Source organism: Leishmania panamensis, assembly GCF_000755165.1.
Source record: "Leishmania panamensis strain MHOM/PA/94/PSC-1 chromosome 20 sequence".
Lineage (NCBI taxonomy): Eukaryota > Euglenozoa > Kinetoplastea > Trypanosomatida > Trypanosomatidae > Leishmania > Leishmania panamensis.
The window spans coordinates 2,136,830-2,155,979 of NC_025866.1; the positions used below are offsets into that span (position 1 = coordinate 2,136,830).

General features: G+C 58.9%; 3 protein-coding genes across 3 annotated transcripts, besides 1 other annotated feature; all 3 read left to right on the forward strand.

Moving 5' to 3' along the window:
- Positions 1 to 358: 358 nt before the first annotated feature.
- LPMP_205230 (hypothetical protein) lies at positions 359 to 4,348 on the forward strand (the record flags this gene model as incomplete). Its single annotated transcript, XM_010700420.1, has 1 exon — positions 359 to 4,348. One exon carries the CDS (start codon positions 359 to 361, stop codon positions 4,346 to 4,348), a length of 3,990 nt encoding a protein of 1,329 aa, XP_010698722.1.
- A 3,317-nt stretch (positions 4,349 to 7,665) lies between these two features.
- Positions 7,666 to 8,011: a repeat region.
- Positions 8,012 to 9,442: 1,431 nt separating this feature from the next.
- On the forward strand, positions 9,443 to 10,246 carry LPMP_205240 (hypothetical protein; the record flags this gene model as incomplete). The annotated part of the gene is made up of 1 exon (XM_010700421.1): positions 9,443 to 10,246. The coding sequence occupies one exon, from the start codon at positions 9,443 to 9,445 to the stop codon at positions 10,244 to 10,246; it is 804 nt and encodes a 267-aa protein (XP_010698723.1).
- Positions 10,247 to 11,090: 844 nt separating this feature from the next.
- Positions 11,091 to 18,947, forward strand: LPMP_205250 (hypothetical protein; the record flags this gene model as incomplete). The annotated part of the gene is made up of 1 exon (XM_010700422.1): positions 11,091 to 18,947. One exon carries the CDS (start codon positions 11,091 to 11,093, stop codon positions 18,945 to 18,947), a length of 7,857 nt encoding a protein of 2,618 aa, XP_010698724.1.
- Between the last annotated feature and the right edge of the window lie 203 nt (positions 18,948 to 19,150).

Consider the following 19,150-nt stretch of genomic DNA (forward strand, 5'->3'; position numbering starts at 1 on the left):
TTTCTTGCTCGTTCTCTCTTGCTTCCTTTGGACTTGAGAAAGGCCAACGTCAGATTGTGCGGCCCTTCCTCTGCGCCTACCCACAGACTCGGAGAAAGGGAAGTCGGAGAAGCGCTCCATTCGCCTTGGTGCACACACACACGTGCGCGTGCGGCGTGTGAAGAGAGTAAGACTTGCTGCTGCCACCCCCTTGCTCGATCACCCAGCCATCCACACATCCGTATCTCCGAGTGTGGGAGTGTGCGCGAGCCAGCTTCTGCCACTGCAAGCTGCAGCAGACGGGAATTCCCAGGCGCGATAAGCCGGCAGGGAAAGCCGCTATTCGTCAATCACAGGGCCACTGTTTGTAGGAAAAGAGATGTACAACGACAGAAGAGGTGATGGGTCTACGTGGCGGCAACAGCAGCAGCAAGGCATGCACCCGTATCGCCAGAACCAATGCGGTGGGGCCCACCCAGACGCGAAGATGATGGCAATGCATCAGCAGCTGCAGCAGTGTCTGTACTATCAACAGCAGCAGACCCAAGGCATGTGGAATCCAGGCGCGCATCAGATGTACTCTGGCGTGAACCCTAGCATGCACAACCCCAACTTTATCGCGCAGCAGTACCGCTACTTTGGCCATGGAGGAGATGGCGTGCATCAATACCAGCAGCGGCAGCAGCCTGGCCCTGGCAACAATGTGAACCTCACTTCCCCGCAGAGACCAGAGTGGGCGGAGTCGCGCCCTGGCCGAACACCATGCAAGAAGAGCTGGTGGTCACATGTGGTGTCGCAAATCCGCTTTGTCGACAGCCCGCGCGGCATCGACCTTGACGTCGAGGACGAGCATGCAAACGTGCCGGAGGAGCTGAAGCAAATAGGGTCGAAGGCGGCGACGAGGATGGACAAGGAAGCGGAAGCAGCAGCTCCGGGCTTCGTGGGCACCTTCGAGAATCCCAAAGGGTCGGGCGAAGTCCCAGGGTTCGCCCCGGCCCCGGCCTTGGTTAGCGGCCCCGCAGCAGCGGCCGGCGGATGGCAGCAGAAGGGCGCAGATGTTCCCTTCTTGGGCATGGCGAATCCACGTCCGCCGTATCCTCAGCAGCAGCAACAACCAGCACAGGCGCAAGCATCCCCGCGGTCAAGAACGAATGGAGTGCCGCCCCAGCGACAGCAACAGCTGCAGCGGCACCTCTGCAGGGTCAATCACGACCCTGCTTCCAAGGGTAAAGGCAACAGTCACTCCGCAAATGGCGCTGGGTCGAGAGCGACATCGGAGAGCAGCTTGCCCGAGGCCACTGGCCGCCCTGAAGGGGACCTCTTGGGCGACACCGGCACTATTGAGGGCAAACTCTGCCGACAGGCGGTAGACAATGCCGAGGGAAAGGAGCGTGAGAAGGCGGCCAGGAAACAGCTCCAAAGCGTGCAGCCACACAGCAAAGACAAGCCTGGCGGTGTGAAAGGGATGCAACCAACCATGCACAAACGTCAGTCTGAGAACGAATCCTCCGCCGGAGGTGCACAGCAGGAGCAGGGGAAGGGAACACCTAAGTCGATAAACTCTCATCACTGCGGGATCGTGGAGCATCAAGGATCACCAAAGCTGTCGCAGGCGGCACGGAAGCCTACGCGCCGCCGCTATCGCCCCCACAATAATTACTTTGACATGAGAAGACCCAATGACGTGAACGGAAATGATGGCAAGGAGAACGGTGGAGACAACTCCGATGAGTACAGTAGTGGCAGCGGCAGCGGTGGTAGTTGCAGTAGCTCCTCGCGCGGCTCTGACAGTGACGACGACGACGACGGCGACAGCGATAGCAGCTACAGCGGTGGCAGCGATACTGACGACGAAGCTGAGTACAGCACGATGCGGCGGAACTCGCAGAGCGGCATTGGTGGTCAAAGCACCTTGGAGTACAGCGCTTTCCACGACGCACTGGGAGCGCACGCGCGCAACTTCATCACCTCTTCAGAAAATCACTCGGCAGGTCGCCACAGCATTGGCGGCCTCCTTGGCGCAGGCGTTGGTGGTCGATTTCTGTACCCGGAAGCGTCGGCATCGAACGTGCCAGGTGATGGGCTGTTAGTCAGCACACTGGGTCATCCACAGCAAGCAACCATGCCGGATGCGGGCGTCTGCTACAATGTCTTGGGCTCCTTCAGTCTAGCCCGCTGTATGGCACACGCCCTGTCGGCTAATGCCGTTTCCACTCCCAGCAACAGCGTCACTATGCCCAGCAACTCAGCCACCATGGCAACAGACTTGGACGACTTGGATAAGCAAGGCTACGAGATTGGCACTCTCACAGTGGCAGACACCGTCCTCAAGCAAGCAAACCAGACACCACCTGTAGGCACCACTGGAGGTACGTTCTCTCGTCGCACGAGCATACAGCCTAGGGCAGCCACAACGCGAACACCCACGAAGAGTACTCCACTGGCGTCCGCCAGGAAAGAGGAAAAGTCACCAACGCGACCCAGACAAGTGGTGGGTGTGCACAAGCCGGTGCCACACTCTTTGGTGGTGCCTGGAACCAGCAGTGGCACTGGCGCCACCAAAGCTGTCTCGAAGACTGCGGAAACGTCATTGCCCAAAGTGCGCTCAGGCACAGAACGAGAGCACCTCAAGGGCAGTGATGCGCTGGCTAAGCGCTGTGTGACGAAGCGTGTGTCGAAGGACTCTGGCAGCAGCACGGCGGTAAGTCTCAAGTGCAAGGGTGAGAGCACCCTTCCTGTGCCCTCGGATCGTCAGCGCACCGCTTCGGCCACGAAGGACAAGAAGAGCGAAAAAGTGGCGTCGCCGATCACAAGAGTCGTGTTGGCCACGGCAGCGAAGGAAGCCTCTGCGCACGTCAAGACTAACGCAGCGACTACGACCGCGGCGCCAAAAGGCGCCACCGCCACTGTCGCACCCACCACGCTGGCAGAAACCAATCCCCGCCCAGCGCCGCCGCTCCCCCTCATTAGCAGCACGCAGCACGGGTCCAGTGTGACACCTCCGAACATCGACAAGGCCAAGGCAGCTGCAACTGTCGTCACAAGTCAGTCATCCGTAGAGTCTCGTCAGCCTTCATCGGAGAAAACCCCTATCGTGGCCCCACACTTCGCAACCGACCAGACACTCCCTACCAACGCTGGCGGTACGGTGTGGGTGGCGGCCGCTGCTGCTGCCGTGGCGGGCCTTAAGCCTGCAGCGCAACTCTCCCCATCCTCTCTTCACAGGCCAACCGCCTCGCCTTCTCTGGGCGGTCGCGCACCCGTGCGCCCCGCAGCGCGGGCCCCCGCAGTCGCCACACCGCCCTTGCCCACCGCCACTAGCAAGATACCAGCTGACCTGAAGCGCGTCGGAGCAGCAGCAGCGGTCTCCTCTGCGACGCCATCTGACGCCGCTGTGCCGATCATCGACTCAAACGGCCGCCATCCTCACCGAGTGCCAGCACCGCTGCTGGGCCCTGCCACTGCGAGCGCAGCACCCGCACATCATCGACCACAGCCACAGCGGCCCAAGAACGGCGCATTGAAGAATCCCGGCACTGCGAAGAATGCGCGGGGTACGACGGTCAGTGAGGCGGCCGCATCAGAAATGCCGCCAAACAAGAGTGCAGGATCGGCACCTGAGTCATCTGTCACTCCTGGTGCCCCAAAGAAACCCAGCACTGTACTGCTGACCAACCTCACACCTGTAAAACCGACTGTCGCCACCGCGACCGCAACAACTTCATCGGCTGCACGCGGGGCAACGGCCCCTGTAACGGCACGCTCCCCACCTTTGGTAAGCGGTACTAGCATTACCACTGCTACAGTGGAAGACCTTGCAACACCATCCGGCACAGAGACGCCGCTTACCACGGCCAGCTCCGCAGCCGAACAGCCACCTGCGAACGGTGTAAGCAAGACAGCTGCTGTGAGCGCCTCTGGGAACTCACTGAAGCACTCCGCCTCGGTGTCCCCTCGAATGGGCAGCAGCGCCCCTGACTCGCTCACAAAGGACAGGTTGCCGCCAGCCATGTCTGTGGCTGCGAGTCAAGCCAGCAGCACCCCTTCCAGCCACAGCAACCTGCAGTCGGCCATCAACGGCGATGACGACGGCGGCGTATGGCCGGGAGACCCGTTCAATTACTACGGTTACAGCGAGTCAGACCTCCCTGACTCGAATAATCACTACGCCATAAATTCGTCGCAGCCGAAGTTGCCGGCTGGCAATCACGCCGTGCACAAGTACTCGATGGTAGGAAGTCCACCCGTGTCGCCACTCATCCCCTCTAGTACCGCAGGCAAGGCTGATGTATCCAGCCATATTGGCGCGAGGCGGTGGTTGTCAGGTGACGCCGACGTGTTGGAGGAAATAGGGTACCTATACTACTAGAAGCCATGGTAGGAAGAAAGGGCAGGAAAGAGGGCAGCGACGTGGGTAATGCATACCGAGTCATGGTGGAACCAGAGAGGCCGAGGGGCGCACGGCACAGGACCGAAGACAGAGCCTCCGCATGCGTGGCACGGGGTGTGGATACTTGAAAGGTGATAAGGAGGGAGAAGCGGCTGATGGGCTTTTGCAGCGTTGCCTCTCTCTCTCTCTCTCGGAGCGCCCTCACTGAGTCAGCTGGCCCATCCCCCGACCCGCCCCTCTCCTTCTTCCTTCGCAGTATTCCCCCTTCACCTGACTGGCCTACATGACGCGCATAGGCATCTCATCACTTCTCTTGGCTCATCCGCCTTTTTATGATGACCAACACGTTTCAATCAGCCTCGGTGCGTCTCGCCGCCTCCCCTCTCCTTTCTCGCCATCACCATCTTCCCATCGCGCACTCCCCTCAGCCCCCACTGCCTCCGTTCAGATACGCCGACTGATGCTCTTTTCGTTTTCTTTCGCTTTTCTGTTTCTTTGTTAATTGCTTGATGTTGCAACTACGTGTACACATACACACACACACACACACACACGTGCGTGCTACGCGATGCAGTCGTCGATCTTGCTGTAGATGATGATGAGAGACGGTATGTGCCAGTGTGTGTGTGTCTCCCCCTGTGTATCTTTCCCCTCTCCCCACCCCCCTCCACCTTCCCACCTTCTTCTCTCGCAATGCGCCTACTCCCCTTTACTTCTTTTTCTTCTTTTCGCTGTGTGTGCAACTTAGGATGGGTACGTGTATGGTTGTCGTCGTCTTCGATACGGAACGGAAGAGAGGAGGGGAGGGGTGAGACTGCAAGAGGGGAGAAGAGAAAGAGAGCGGAGGAAAGAGGCTCGGAAGGGGTTGCAAAATGAAGGTATGCAGTAAGGTGACATGAAGTCACACAAGGCACGGGCAGACAAACATACAGAGTGGGAAAGGGGGTGAGTCAGAAAGGGACAAGGAGAACTGGTGCGCCCCTCCCCACACACGCACACACGCAAGGATCGAGTACACACTCTCTTGTCCCCTTACTGCCCCTCTCTCCCTCTTGGCCAGCCCTCTCCACCTCTATCCCCAGAATAAACAAAGCTGAGGTGTGTCCACTACTTTTACCTCACCTCTCTGTGTTTCTGGATGCCGTGTTGACGTGACTCTTTCGCTTCGCAGTCGCCCACTCCGGTTTATGCTGCCGGTTGCTCCCTTGAAGAGGCAGGGGGGGTTTGCCGCTGTGTTATTGTGGAGGGCGCTGGTGATGGTACTGGGCTCCTGGTGTTGAGGATGCATCTTCCTCCTACCTGAAAAATGCTGTTGCTGCGTATCTGCCTTTATGTGTGCGCACTCTTCTTCCTTCTTCTTTTTTTTCGCTCAACTGAAGGGGTGTATACGGATGGGTAAGAGGAGCAGAACAGAGAACAAATCGGTGGCTACAGCACAAGTCGCAGATGCCTACGTGTAAAGATGTGAATTAGGGCACATGTATGTCGTAACTTTATATCTTCTCCTTTCCTTGGGTGTGGGTGTGTGCTATCTCTTCTGCGCCTTTCCTCTCTTGCTTCATCCCTTGCCTCCGTATCCATCCTTCTTCGTTCTTCAACCCTCTTTTCGCTCCTGAGCGCCCACTGTGGGAGCCATGAGAATTGCTATTCCTTCTCCGGAAAGATGGGTGGTTTGCAGAAGACACACGCGCGCAGAGGAAATATAAGCAACTGCGGCGAAGCAGGAGTAATTTCAGCAGTGTGCCCAATGAGCGTGTCGGTTCTTCTTGTTGTCTGCATATGCATTCAGCAATTGACCCCTTTCATGTATATGTATTCCTCCTCTGTTCTGTGCTTCCTCGTGCTTGCTCTGGTATGCTGGCCACCAGCATTGCAAACATGAAGAGAGGCCGTCTTTTCCCTCTTAGATATACGCGCATCCTCAATGCCACGCCCACTTACTTCCCCGCACGCGTGTGTCTGGGGATGGGTATGTGTCCCACACGTATCCAAACACACTGCTGTAGCGTCCTCCTCCCTCTTCCCCCCCCCCCGCTGACGTGAACAGGGTCTCTGCTATGTGGGCTTTATCTGACCTTTTTTCCCTCCGTGTGTGTGTGTGGGTGGGGGGGGGGTGCGCGCGTGTAGCTGTTTGTGTCTTCCCTATTCGTTCACTGCTTTATCGCTTCGCTGTTACGCTCGCTTCTCCTTATCGTTGGCCCCTCCCTCCCTTTCGGCTATGTCTTTCTGGTCTTTGCTTTTGCTCGCTGGTGCCATTGATGAAGTACACCTCTCTTGTGCACTTTAACACCGGTGTCTGTCTTGGCGCATGTGTACGTGGACGCCTCTCAGCTGTGGTTTGATATCGATGTCGCTGGGAAACGCTTTCTCTCTCCCCCCCCTCCTTTCCTTTTCACTGCTGTTCACTAGCCATCGTGCCCTCTCATTCGGCGTGTGCATGTTCTCCCTCGATCGCTTTTGGGGAGGTATGGTCGACATATGGGTGCGCGTGCGCTCCTCATTTCAGTACTATGTTTTCCCCTTTTTTTTTTGCTATGGTTGATGGCAGCCGCCGCATTCGTTTTTCTCCTCTCTCCTTCATCTGTTGTTCTTCTGCTCGATTTCGCTCTGTCTCTTTGTCGTCTGCCTCACCAGTGTAGGACACACACCTACACACTTGGCGACAGCGCATGGGCCGCCTCTCTTTCTTCTGAACATATATAGGTGGCCTCCAACCGTCGTGTGCACACGCGCGCATGTCTAGTACAAGTTGTTTTAGGCCCACTTGAATGACTGTCTCCAGCACCGCCCACCCACCTTCCTTTCGCGTCCTCGTTGAAAGAAGCTCTTGTGTGAATAATTAAATGTGTATGTACATCAAACATGGAGAGAACGAAAGAGAGAGAAGGGGAAAGGGCTCACGGTTGTCCGTTGCTTACCCTCACTGGCGGTAAACGAGTGAGCGCCTCGTCTCTCCTCTCTCGTCATTCATATATCCATGGCTGAGCTTTTTCTCGTGTGTGGGTGTGTGTATATTTGTGAAACTCACCGTCGCTTCTCTTTGGGCCTTTCATTATGTTATCGTTTTTCTTTCCCTTTGCCTGTCTGTTTCATCCTCTTCCGCTCCTCTCGGTGTTCTCTTCCTTTCATTTTTTGTCCTCCCATTTCGCTCTCCTTCTTGCCTCACCGCCCTAGAATTGAGCCCACTGATGTGTAGGTGGCTGTATGCGTCTTTGCAGCTTCGCGTATACGTATGCCTGGGGTTTTCGCTTTCGTCCTTAGCGCTCCTCGCTATTGTTTCACTCGCTTTACACAACCCCTGATGACGGCGGGGCCGGGACACCACTCAGCGCGTGGCCTCTCAGGGCCCAGTGCCCCCCACTCTCTGTGTGGCGAAGCCAGGCAGCCCCCCTACCCCTGCCAATGCCGAGTCACGCCTGGCGGTGGCGACCAGCAGAATGGGGGCGACTGTGAGGCGGCCTGCGGAGCGAGGGGCGGGCAGAGCTCGGGACAAGAGGTCGTACACCGATGACCGAGCCGGCGCACTGCTGCAACGTGTGTGTCCAGCACTGCTTGGCGTCACGCGATGGGGTCTGTGAGAGGGCTGTGGGGGAGTCGAGTGGTGTTTGACGTCATGTGCTGTACTGCAGAGAGAATGGACACAGTGTGAATATATACTCATCGGCTTTTCTTTCTCTACTGTGTGTTTCGACTTGCTCAACTGCACAGCTGATCGGCAAGAGAAGCCCGAGAGAAAGGCGTGCGACACGCGAATACATATATAAGCAGAAGCCCCCAGGAGCACACGTGCGCTCTCTCTCTCTAGGCAAAGGGAAGGAAAAGGGAGCAGCAGCAATACGCTGGAGAGATCCGGCGCTGTGGTCGCCTCATTACTCACTGTCTCTTTCTTTTCATCCCTTTCCTCCTTACTTTCTCTCTGGGGTGGTCGGTATTTCTCCACCATCGATCTGGCCATCTCATTTCCTCGGCACCAACGTAGGCTGGTGGGCCCCTCTCCCATAACAACCAAAAAAAAAAAACATAGAAAAAAATTAAAGGAATTTGGCGCTGCTTTTCCCACGCCAACACACACATAGAGGTCATACACACACACACACACACACATATATATACGGGGGGACTGAGAGGTCTCACAGAACAAGAGCGACGCGGCGTCACTACCGCCCCTCCCCTTCCGTACTTTCTCTCTCTGGTCTTCGCCCCCTCTCGTCGATTCCATAAGATCATAGATCGTGTCCCACTCTCTTTTTGAGCGTGTGTATCTCCCTCTTTCTTGCTCCTAGAACTGAGCTTCTCTGGCCCTCCCCCTCCTCCCCCACCCCTTCCTATATTCACGCACCCCACGATCCTCCGCCTCCTCTACAGCCACAGCAAAGACACTCTCCTCAACAGTATCGCCATAGTCTCTGCCCTCGCCTATTGATAGAGTTACCCGCTCAGACCCTGTTTGTTCCATTCCTTCCGCCGATATTGTCTTTGTACCCCCACACGCCCGCACTTCCTCACCATCACCGGCATCCCACGAACCGGATCCTCACGGCCTGGCGAGCTGCGTCGACACGTAATGAAAACACACCAACAAACCCTCTGTGCGTCTTCCCCTTTTCTGCTAGTGCATGGCTGATTTGTGCGGAGACTCTCATCGTTGCGTCTGTTACTCACTGTTCCCTGTGTGGGGCTGCGTCGCCCTTCCATGCATAGGCACTGAGGTCGATCGTGCTAGTAATGTTCGCCATCTTCTCTGCTTGCTTAGCCCCCAACCGACGGTGCGGTTTTTCCCTAGGCACCACTGCTGCCGCTAACGCTGCTGCTGCGTCCCGTCGCAAGGTTAGTGCGGCAAGGGTTCGCTACAAAACTAAACCGACTGGGCGTAGAGGCTCCAGACTAGTGCGAAATGTTGGCCGACTCGCGAAGACGCAGCACAAGCTCTGTACTCGTGCGTCGCCGGCGCCGTTGTTAGCGTCGTCTTCAGCGCCTTTCAGAGTCGTTGCGGCGACGGCTAACGGCGCGTCTAGAAAGGCGACGACAACATCTCAGCCTTGCTTCTCGCCCTCGTACGTCATCATGGATGCGATGCCAGTGCGCAGTCGCTTCATGAATCCCCTTGACTTCCTTAGCTCGTCGGAGCCGTTGATGCTCACACCGGAGGAAAAGGCGGAAGAGATGGCGGAGAAGGCGCGAGTGGCTGAGCTGAAAAACGATGCAAAGGCCTTGGCAGCGGCGCTTGCACAAGAGTTGGCCGAGAGAAAAGCTAAAACAACACCCGCAGTAGTCACAAAACCCCGTCGACCGGCAGTGCAAGCACCATCGAGGCCCAGGCGTTATGGAACACAGCAGCAGCATCTTCCCTCCCTCCCTCCACGCTCACCCAAGCTTGCGCCCGTGACGCACAGACCCCCACGACGCCACAAGGCCTCGGCCAAGTCAGAAAGAGCGCGGGTCAAGACGCTCAAGCGGTGGCGGAAGCCGAAACCCCCACACCGGCCACAGACGCCGGCAGCACAGAGAGCCTTTTCCATTCCTAGAGAACGTAGCCGCTCACCAAAGATGCCCGCCTCCACACAGAGGTCGAGGCGCAAGACACATCAGACACCACAGCGACAGTCCGGTCGTCAGCCCATGCGACGCACTGCTGCAGCGCGGATACGCGCTGCAGCGGCAGCCGCATCCAGCCGAAGCGCCACCTCACACAAGCCGAGAGCTTCAAGAAGTGGAAAGAAGCACCCGGCCGTCCGACCTCACCGCGCAATGAAGGTCTACGCGTCTGTGGTCATGCGGCCTCGGTCCAAGTCAACTGTGAAGACGTGGCGACTCGCAAAGTCGAAAAAACGTGCCGTCGTGAAGGCACGCTGCGGCAAGCGGCAAAAAGCGTATTGAAGGCACAAAGGGAGGCCAGAGGGAGGAGACGGTTTAGGTGATTGACGGTGCACATGGGCATCTGTGTACGTGTTGCTCGTTCTCTCTCTCTCTTCCTCTTGATCCCTCCCTCTCCCTCCTCCACACCCTCTCTTCTCTTCGCAGTCCTACCAGCCACTTTAGTGGCATACGTATCGTTTGCTTCCCCTTCTCTTTTGGTTTGATGCCATTATGGGCTGGAGACGTGAGGTGGTGGTGTTGTTGTCTGTGTTCTCTAGAGTGTCGCTCTCGACCACTGCCCTCGCTCCCCCATTGCCCACTCACCCGCCCACCGCCTTTGTTGGATTTAACTACAAGAAGAAAAAGGGAGAAACGTTGGAAGAACTGCGCTGCACCTCTGCAGAGAGGCGCGCGGTTTGTGGAACGTGGCCCCCCCCCTACGCCTTTCCTATTAAGGTGCTTGTTGCCTCTGTAAATACCAAAGCACCAGACAAGATGTATGAGCTGGACTTCAACGATGTCCTAGCATTCTTCGTGCATTCCTACAGTAAATCTGAGCGGTGAGATACGTTGCGCTGAGCCACTGAGCACGCATCTTTGACCGCTCCCCACTCTCCGTCGCTTTCCATCGATCTGTCTGCTTCTTCACTTGTACTCCGTCAACGCCCACTCTCACTAGAGCCCCTCACCTCACCCCCACGATCGCCACTCCTCCTCGATACCCATCTGGCGTGAGTCACATCGGCTTTTTTATTCAGTTTTCGTGGCCTCTTCGCTATTGAAAGAAGGCGTGCTTCTTCTCTTCCGTTATCCAGTAGTGCCGCCCACAGGGAGACGCATTCGCACGCATCACGCACAGTGACGAATGCCTTCCTCGCTGCGCAAATATGTGCAACGGTCCCCCGCCGATACGCAGTCGCGTACAGCTGTAGGAGGCACCGCCGCAGACCCCACGATGCCGCCAGTGACAGTAAAAGATGGCACCTCCTTCGCGGTTGCATCGAATCCCGCGCAGGCACCACTTACACAGGAGCGGGGTGGCAGCAGCGGCGCGGGGGCTGCTTCCGGTCCTTCTCCTTACCTACTCCCATCCGGCAGCTACGGTCATCCCATGGGCATCTTCTCACCATCCGTTGCCACTGTCAAGAACCCCTGTTTCGCTCTCTTCCGCCCGCCCGCCACTCCCCAGGCAAATGTGGCCACTCAATCAGCAGGTACTGCCCGAGGAGGCGGTGCGGGTGGCAGCGCCTCTGGCGCACCGGACAATATGGTAGTGCCATCAATGGGAAGTGGCCTTCGCAAATCGATCGCATCCCCGTTTGGCGGCAGCCCGAACACACGTCTGCGCCAGCCCTTTGGGGTCGGGGCGGCTGCCCAAACCCTCCCCCTTTCACTTCAGCAGCAGCAGCAGGGCCCTACCGGAACCCCGCCGCCACTGCATCGAAGCTCCTTCGATGGCACAATCTCGCCCCCCAGCCTTTCCTCAGCGGCCGTCGTGACAGGTGGATCAGGAGACGGCGGTGGTGCTTCATCTGCCGGCCTTCCTAGTACGCTCACAAGCGCCATGTCCGTCTCGGGACTGTCGAACCACCTGCGCCTCAGCGAGGGGCTGAACTGCATCGACTACCATCCAAGCTTTCGCGCGCTGGCGATTGGCAGCACCCGCCAGATTCATGTGGTAGAGGTGATCACAATAGTGGGCCACGACGTGGCGGACGCGATGCGACTGCGTCGACAGCGACAGCAACAGCAACAGCAACAGCCAAGCGCGAATGCAGTCGGGTCACCAGACGGCGATCGTCCTCATGCCTCCCTCGGCTCCGCGGCTCCGCCCGACCTCCCTGTGTCGCCGCTGCCAGCGCCACGGTCTACGCCGTTCCTGATGCGCAACACCGGAGCCTTTGGCGGTCTCAACAAGGTGGAGAGCGTCGTGTGGTACCCCAGCACTGAGGAGGCCTCTCTGGCCTTCATTCAGCCGGCGCGAACGGTGACCATCTTCCTCGACGCCATCCAGTTCAAAGCAGACGGCACGTACCTCCCGCAGCAGTGGACGCGCTCGCAGTACAAGGGCAAAACTCTCGCCTCCACCTTGGCTGCTGGCGGTGGCTCGACGGCGATGGCAGTCGTGGCGAGCCTCGACTGCATCTCGGGCGGGGTCACTCCGGCAGTCTCAACGACCAGCCTGAGCGGTGGCTCGGGGCTCTACACACCTGCTTCCGCATCACTGGCCAGCCCACCTTCCTTCAGTGCCGTCTCCGTCTCGCACGGCAGCACGCCACACGAGATCAGCCTTTCCACGCCGACCAGTGCTGGCCTCTCCACGACAGGGTTTCCGGCCCGAAACCTGCCCTACGTGCTGCGTAATCCAAAGGGACCGCTGGCGAAGGAGCTAATTGAACTGAACATCGATATTACGTATATGCGAGTGGAGAAGATCGTCTGGGATCCGCACCACCCCTACACCATCGCTCTCACCTCACCAGCAACACACTTTGAGATGTGGCAAGTGCCAACCGACGGCTCCCGTGTCTACGCACCCCAACTGGTGCTACGACCGCCGGCACACAACACGCGCAGTGTCGTTCGCGACATCGTCTTCTCACCGTCGAATCCCTATATCATAATTGTGGTCACGGAGTGCGGTAACACCGGGCAAGTGCTTCTCTACGATCGTCGTCAGGTGGAAGCAAAGCGGTGCTTCGACATCAGCGGCCCAGGCCTGTCGGTCGCCTTCCACCCCCTCTTCTCTGACCTCCTCGCCGTGTGCTTCCGCCGCGAGAAGACAAAGTCTGACACACGCATCGCATTCCTGCAGGTGATGTCCGACAGCGGGACTGCCGCTCCGACCATCGCTGACAGCGCAACGGGTGAGGTCGGGTGGTTGTCAAGGGTTCCTCAGGCAGCAGCGCCAGCGGCACCAGCTGCCTCCTCAGGCCCCGAAAGAGGCCCACTTACCGCCCCGTCGCCGGTACCACCTGCTGGTACCGTCACTGAAAGTCCTGACGCAAGCTTCATCCCTAACATGATTCCTACCAGCACGTCTCCGTATCTCGTCAAGCAGTCGCATCTGCTCCCTATCGACAACTACGCATGTATCAGCCGAATGCAATGGCGACCCTCATCCATGGGCAAACTCACGGAGCCGAAGCAACATCATTACCTGTCCTTCAGGCCTTCTGCCCAGGAACTCTTCGTGGCGTGCAACTCGCCCAACTTGACGATCCCGTCCGCCTCTGGCCCCTTCACTTGGGTCGATCTTCTACACTCACAGTTGTGGTTCGCCTCGGCGGCGATGACGACTGACACGGACCTCTCCATCTGGGACGCCACCAACGGCTTCTTTCCTGTGTGCGCTGTTAAGCACCTCTCTCCGCATGGCGACGCGAAAAGCAGTGAGTCGAACGACTTTGTGTGGCTCAACGAGCTGACGTTGGTGACCATCTTCAAGAGTGGCGATGTAGTCTGCACCAGCCTTCTGAACACCCTCCTGGAAGACTCGTTCATGACCAGCGCTGAACGGGTGCAGCTGCAGACAACGACGCCGCAGCAACAGCAGCAACGTCATCAGCTCGATCTCAACGCGAGAGATGAACTCGGCGAGCTGTATACGAGGCGTATTGTGGAGGAAGAGGCGTGTCTGACCATGCTACCGGCGTATGCGCGCGACCCGTACGCGGATCTGTTCAGCACATTTACCGTGCTGCCGACCACCTCCATCGTGTCTGACCTCTTTGGTCGCTCCTACACCATTCGCAACACAAATGTGGCCCTGCAGCGGTACTACCATCAGATGATCCGACGCGAGTGCGGCCAACTTGTTCGCCGTCTTGCCATCCAGGCGTCGAAAGAAGCCGTGCTGCGCCAGCAGTGGACGAAGAGGCGGTACCAGCTCCCAGGCCCCGGTCCTTCCACTGGACCTGGCAAGGCGAGTGGCCTCGCAACCCTGCAGGAGCAGTGGTCACGCCGCCCACATTCGCCCTTCATGCAGTCTGGCGTCCCCCTCGCTCGAGCCACGTCGCCTCACGGCTCCGACTCGACACCGCCGAGCCCGCAGTCCAGAATGCTGACGCGGCGACACCCATCGGTCGCCTCTCCCTCGTTGGTAGGCGCGCGGCACGCGCCTGTAGTGCCGAACTTAGGGGAGAGCATGAGCGCGGGGCGTGCTGGATCTCGCGAGGCCGGCGGTGGCGGTGGCGGAGGCACCGTGGCCGACGCCCTCGGATTTCCTCAACACCCACTATCGAGCCTAGATGACGTGAGCGAGGTAGAAATGGTGCTCTCGCAGCACGCCCGAGAACCGAGGCGCCCCGCCACCGAGAGAAAGATCGCGGATCAACCCATGAAAGATGCTGAGGTGAGCCGCCGCGTCACCTCTCCGTGCTCTGAGGTGGCGAATGCGGAAGAAGAAGCGACGGCGGTGATTGACGACAATGACCGTAGCAACTCTCGCACCTCCTCCGCAGCCTCGTGGATCGGACGACTGTTGGGGTTTTCGTGGCGAGACCGATTGAATCACAACCGGTCCAACGAATCCCGTGGGCAGTCCGTCCTCTGCCCCCCAGGCCTTTCACAGATGGAAGATGCAGCTGTCGTCACCATCTCTGGCGACGACGGCCCTGAGGCCTTGGCCAACGTCCTTGACGTGACTTCTAACCTGAGTGTTGTTCCATCGTCGGACGACGTCGCCGCTGCCGCCTTGCCTCCGTCGCGCCTGCGCCAGCTGCCACCTTGTGCAGTCGGCTATGGTGGTGCTACTAATTGCTCATCTGGTCTCGGTCTCGCCCCGTCCACCGCCACATCGCCGATCAGCGTCATACACGTCGACAACAGTGATAGCAGCTGTGGAAGTCCACACCAGCTTGCCCCGACAGCTACAGCCTTCCACATACGTGCGTCAGCGGTACACTGCTTTCCTGCGTACCCTGGCGCCTCGGCGAGCACCACCGCTGCCGTGAATTCCGCATTTTCACCACCCCAGCAACGCGTCGGGGGCGGTCGTGGCGGACTCAGCCCCTCCTCACTCCCGCAGGCGAGCTCCTCTGCCGGTGCCCCTACCTCGGTGCTCGGTGGCCTTGACATTATCGGAGGCAGCAGCGACGTTGTATTCATGCAACTCTTTCCGCTGCTGAATGAGTGTGTGCAAGTGCACAGCGGCAGCTGCAAGGCTCGCTGGCCGTGCGATGGCAGTGAAGGTTGGCGACTGTCGCCCTTGTCTTCTAGTATCCCTAAGAGGTCAACACTGTTAGCTAGCGCCGCGTCTCCCTCAACGGCACCTTCCAGCCTCGACGACTCACCCACGTCACCACTTCTGTTGCCGCTTCCCGTGCCGGACTCACTTGGAAGTCGCGCGGCTGGCGGCGCCGTCGCACCCAAGCGCTTGGCGAACGCAACCTCCCTACTCATGTCAGCGCATGCCTATCTAGAGTCGCAGAGAGTTGTGACCGCGGCCGTGGAGAGCTTCGTGCTGAGTGATGCAGTGTGTGGATGGTCATACTCGGAGATGCAAGCAGAGCAGCTGGCCTTCGTGCGCTTTGCACTCGAGTGGGACATGGGCTACGAGCTGGCGCTGGCCATGAAGGCTTTGCGACACAAGCGATCGGATGCCAAAGCGGTGGCAGAGGTGTTAGCAATGGCGCCGCACAGAAAGGACTCTATGACTACAGCGCATGCTTGTGGCCCTGCCCGCTCGCAGGTTTCCTCGCGTGAACCAGAAGAACGCAACGACAGCATCTGGAACGCTCCTCCACGCTCCTGGAGATCGCAGCAGACGATGGCCAGAGAGCCGCACCGTCCACAGCCTGGTGGCACCTCCACTGGTGTCGCAGCTGGCCGAGAGCGGCGTCACCAAGGGAAAGGCGGCACATGCGGCACCCCTCACAGACATCTTGGTGCGTTGACTGCTGATCCGACTCGCATGGTTGACTGGGGAAACGGGGTACCGGTGCCGAGTCACGAGGATGTCGATGACAAGGTCGCGGCCATGATGGAGAAGAATGCGCGCATCTGCGAGCGAATGCTGCGTCAGCGTCGGGAGACCGGTGGTGCCACCTCTGCGGACAGTGGAGCTCACGCCGATGGGCGTCGGCCGCAGGGTGGAGGCAACAGTGGGGTTAGGGTCTCTGGCAGTGTCGTGCAATCCTCTGACGACGCGGCAACGACACGAAACGGCGTAGAAGGTGGTGAGGTGAGTCACCAGGCCACCGCACTCTCTGCAGAGTTGTCCAACGCAGTCGCCTGCGATCCACGCGCGCAGTGGTGGCGCGCGGCAGCTCATGCGTGGCGCTCGCACCACGTCTCCTTCATCATATCCATCACAACACAGCAGCTGGAATACGCGGCGCTCATGGGCGACGTGCAGTACAGCCTTGTGCTTTACATCCTCTTTTGTCTTTGGTGGCGCCTGCACAGCGAGGTCGCGGAGGCGACGTATGCCATGGCCCTTGAAGCCCGCGCCAGTGTACACCACGTTGGCAGTGGTGTGAACCGTGACGGTAGCGCTGGGGAGCGAGACAGACACCGTGGCGTATCATCGCAGGAGTGCAGCCCTCACAGCCACGCCGGGTCTAGTCACCGCCTGCACGTTGTTGCGCCCTCTCAAGGGATGGCAGTAAAAGCAGAGAAAGGCGACGGCAGAGGTGATGTTGGCGCCTCAGGGACCGCCGTCGATACCCCTCTCTCTACAACGGCCCCACCGCTACGAACTGCATCGACGGACGACGACGACCGCGACGATGGCGCGGGGAGGGCTCGAATCGGCTTCCGGCTGAGTAGCGACGCCACAGCAAGTGAAGAAGACGGATACGCCACAGACAGCAAGATGCCGTCGCTGGAGAAGGTGAATGAGCTCCGTCAACTCTGCCTCTTTTTCCTTCAATGCCCGCTGATGCCGCTCTCCCCTGACCTGACCCCACATCATCTCCATCAACAGCCTCATCCAAATCTGCGCCAATCCCCCAGCACAGGTGCCCTTTTCTCTGTGACCGGAGGCGGTGCTGAGCCGGGAGACCGCGCCCGCAATGTCAGCTCACTTCTGGCTCGACCTCCCTCCACAGCGATACTGGCAGACGGCAGCGGCGGACAAGGGTTGATAGACGGATTGGATATGGCTGGCAGCCTTGCCAGCGGCGGGTTTTTGCGCACCTCAGACTCGACGCACAGTCTTCCCCCGCGTAGCGAGAACAACAGCTCATCGCGCCCAAATGACACACCAACGACGCTTGTCATGATCGGCAATAGTTCTGCGACCGCCAGCTACCGAGGACACGTCACGCCTTCCATGCTGCAGGCACCGCAGTGGCCTGACATCAACTCAAGTGAAAACTGCGCTGGCGTCAGCGATGGGACAACCACAAGCGGTACAATGCTGGGGGCGTGCAATGCGTACGTGGACTTGGAGGGACTGCGCGGTGTGCGACTGTACTCTCGCAAGGCTTCGGATTTGTGCACCACGCCGTACTACTGCGCACCAGAGGAGTGGAAGATACGCGCACTTCAGTGGCTGGAGACCTACACCGCAGACTTGTACGCACGCCAGCTATACGTCCCACTCAACGAGCTCCTCCTCGTGATGCCGGAGATCTTTCGTGAGCCGACGAACCCGGTGCTGCCGCGCGCTGCTGACATCGCGTACGAGAAGCAGATGACATACGTGTACTGCGGCACCTGCTCCAAGACGGAGCTGTGGAGCCGAACCCAGCAGGACACCATCCCTGCCGCGGTGCGGTTGTACGATCTGATCGTGCGCCGTGGCCACCACAGCAGCAGCAGCAGCAGCAAAGGGGACGAAAGCGACAGCGACGGCGGCGTCAACGGCGCCACGAATGCGAGGGGTGCCGGCGCGCGACGCTCATGGCGCAAGAGTCGCGGCGAACACGAAGATGCTACAGCCGCGATTCGATGTGGATCAGAAGAGTACTACTACAGAGACGGTGACGACTCGTCGTCTGTCGCAACAACGCCGTCGGTGGAGTCACCAACGTCCTCGAGCCTCTCAGGAGCTGCGGACTGTGATGGCTCTGGGGCGAGGTTGGCTGATGGGACGCTGACATCGCCCGCCGGCTCAGACATCAGTTTGTCCTCGGACCACATCACCAATGAGCCTGCAGGATCGGACACGAATGCACTCCATGAAATGGCTCCTATCGAGAAGGCACTCCTTAGCCGAGAGTTAAAGCTGAACGGTAGTAACGGTGGTGCCAGTGGAACTGGAAGGTCTCACCCGAGTACGGCAGCAGGTCCGGCGGCGGCGTTGTTGGTGCCAAGTTCCCAGTGTGTCGCTGCCTCTGCCTCTCGTCCGCTGCTGTGTGGGCCGCACAACCGACGCGTCACGCGTTTCCGCTTCCATCAAAGTCGTCGCAGCCTCGACGACGCCGCCAACAGCTCTCCAGACGCTGAGCGCGAGGGGGAAAACGCCGATGATGGGGAAGAGTCACACCTTGCAGGTGCTGCCTTAGACCTTGTCCATCGTCCTGACAGGCGCACCGCCGTTGGCTGCGGCAAGTGCGACGGGAACCCTACAGCAAACAATGCGGCGTGTCGGAGCTGCCACGATCGTGGCGCTATGACGTGCGTGATCTGCGAAGAAATTGTGGAGGGCATGTTCTTCTGGCTTCGGTCCTGTGGACATGGCGGTCACGTACACCACATCGAAGAGTGGTTGCGGTACTCGCAGGAGTGCCCTAAGTGCGGTGTCTCCATCACTGAGACATGGAAAGGGAAATGAGCACAAGCACGCAGTGTCTCTCATGGATGCGGTGGGGGGAGGTCTTTCCATGTTTGCGCGTGTGGGCGTATGTTTAGGTGGACCTGTTGGAGCTGGAGCAAAGTGTACAACAAAACTGCGCCGCGGTGCAAAATGCCATCCCTTCTCGTTCTCAGAAATATCTGACTGTTCTGCCGCCTGCGCTGCCGACGCAACAACTCCGT